This window comes from Emiliania huxleyi, assembly GCF_000372725.1.
Source record: "Emiliania huxleyi CCMP1516 chromosome Unknown EMIHUscaffold_218, whole genome shotgun sequence".
Taxonomy (NCBI): domain Eukaryota; phylum Haptophyta; order Isochrysidales; family Noelaerhabdaceae; genus Emiliania; species Emiliania huxleyi.
Window position 1 is genome coordinate 75537 of NW_005200434.1, and position 2398 is coordinate 77934.

A 2398-nucleotide genomic window follows, 5' to 3' on the forward strand; every position below is an offset into this window, starting at 1 on the left:
GTTTTCAGATCTTTTTTTAGTGTATGTGGCTCTTACGTCCATTCCCGGAGGAGGACTTTGCTGACAGGGTTTGCGATGACGAGCTGCCACCCGAAGGTTTACTCGGAGGTTAGTGTTTTTGAACAGTGATGTCAAAAAGAATTATCCCTGGACCTTCCGTCCTTTCTTTCGTCGCAATTTACTCCCCAGTCACTCCCGGAGCCCTCCCTTCGCCATCACCCCGCGGATCTCCCTCCCCACATCCGCCCTCGACACCGAAGCCGACCCCCTCCAGAACGACACGACAAAGGACTCAGCACCTCGTCCATGACGAGGGTTACGCCCTTCACTCACTACTTCGGCTGCCAGCTGCTGCACGAGCTCGAGGCGCACAAGCAGGTCAACGCGTCGTACGCGCTCGCCGCCCCGATGCTGTATGAGTCCAAGGCCGCCAGACTAGACACTTCCTAGACACCTCCCCGACACCTCCCCGACACCTCCCCGACACTTCTGTATGAGTCCAAGGTGCCGAGATGTGGCCGAGATGTGAACAGACTTTGGTGTGAAGGGGAGTCTCCCCCCCTCCCCAGGGGGCCTCCAGGGCTCGCACCTCACCCTCTCACAGACCAGCGCACAGCGCCATGCGACGCATTTTCTTCTCATAACAAGGCTGTGAACAGACTTTGGTGTGAACAGGCGGACGGCTCGCTCGCCGCGCACGCCACGCAGACCAACCTGCGGCTGGTCAAGGACGGCTCGCCGCAGGGGATGACGGTGCACCACGACCACTCGCTCCGCCGCGCGCTCAACCGCGGGCAAGACTTCCAGGAGAGGGCCCGCAGACCGAGTTCATCTCTCCCCATACCTCACCATACCTCCCCACACCTCCCCACACCTCCCCACACCTCCCCACATCTCCCCACATCTCCCCACATCTCCCCACATCTCCCCCTACCAGGAGGGCCCGCAGACCGAGTTCATCTCTCCTCCATACCTCCCCATACCTCCCCACATCTCCCCCTATCTCCCCCTATCTCCCCATCTCAGGAGGGCCCGCAGACCGAGTTCATCTCTCCCCATATCTCCCCACATCTCCCCACATCTCCCCACATCTCCCCACATCTCCCCCTACCAGGAGGGCCCGCAGACCGAGTTCATCGAGGACCACGGCTTCCTCATCGAGAGCGACAAGATCAGCACCGTCATCGACCCGCGCGCCTCCTTCACGCTCGAGTACCTCGACATGATCATGACGATCCGCGCCAAGGGGTGGAAGGTGCTCTTTGTCCCCACCGCGCGGCTCGAGTTCCGCATCACCGAGTTCTCGTGGCGCGACATCCCGTACTTCATGTACAAGCGCTCCGAGGCGACCGCGCACGGCACGCGCGACTACCTCAAGGCCAAGTGGCGGGCAAACTTCCCAAACACGGGCTTCTGGACCTACATCAAGTACACCATTGTCGAGCAGCACGTGTACGACGCGCACTACCTCTCGCCGCTCGCGTGGAAGGACCAGGCGGCCCGGCGACACCTCCGGGGCACCTCTGGGACACCTCCGGGACACCTCCGGGACACCTCCGGGGACACCTCCGGGGACACTCTCCTAGACACTTCGTGGACACCTCCTTGCTCACACCTCCTTGCTCACACCTCCTTGCTCACACCTCCTTGCTCACACCTCCTTGCTCACACCTCCTTGCTCACACCTCCTTGCTCACACCTCCTTGCTCACACCTCCTTGCTCACACCTCCTTGCTCACACCTCCTTGTTCACACCTCCTTGCTCACACCTCCTGTTGAGAGACCAGGCGGCCCTCGCCTTTGGCTTCTTCCAGATGGCGGGCTACAACCGCTACTCCCTCACACCCAAGCGGGCGAAGCCGCCCGCAGACTTCCTCGAGGTGCTGCAGCGGCTCGACCGCCGCTGGGCGCCGCCCTCCGCCACCCTCTGCAGCCGGCAGCTCGCCCGCCCCGCGGTGAGCGAGACGCGGCCGGCCTACGTCTCCCACCTCGACGAGATCCTGCCGTACGGGCAAGGCTCGGGCGTCGAGGCGGATTTTACGCATGAGTACCTCACTGGGAGCTGTGAACAGCGTCTCTTCACACCTCCTGCTGTGAACAGGCGGACTTTACGCACGAGTACCTCCCCTTCGCCGTCGCGCGGCTGACCGTGCCGTCGTGCGACGTGCTCCCCGCCGCCACCGAGGCGGTCTGCGGCGTCCTCGTCGAGCGGACCGACGGGTGCGACTGCTGGGTCCACATGCCAACCTTCTCGGAACCTTCTCGGAACCCTCTCGGAACCTTCTCGCCAGGTGCGACTGCTGGGTCAACATGCCAACCTTCAAGTCCAACTCGCTCTTTGTCCGCGCGATGTCGCTCTTCGCCGCCGCAATCAAGGCGCCCCCCCCCCCCCTGGTTA

General features: G+C 62.8%; 1 protein-coding gene across 1 annotated transcript in view; it reads left to right on the forward strand.

Moving 5' to 3' along the window:
- The window catches only part of EMIHUDRAFT_443105 (putative membrane protein), a 4851-nt gene that overhangs the window by 1715 nt on the left and 738 nt on the right, over positions 1–2398 (forward strand). Inside the window, exons 4-9 of the mRNA XM_005780303.1 lie at positions 140–426; positions 676–807; positions 1115–1495; positions 1788–2030; positions 2102–2220; positions 2292–2386. Of these exons, the coding sequence (XP_005780360.1) occupies positions 307–426; positions 676–807; positions 1115–1495; positions 1788–2030; positions 2102–2220; positions 2292–2386 (1090 nt within the window). The 5' untranslated portion in view covers positions 140–306. The remainder of the gene's footprint in view (positions 1–139; positions 427–675; positions 808–1114; positions 1496–1787; positions 2031–2101; positions 2221–2291; positions 2387–2398) is intronic.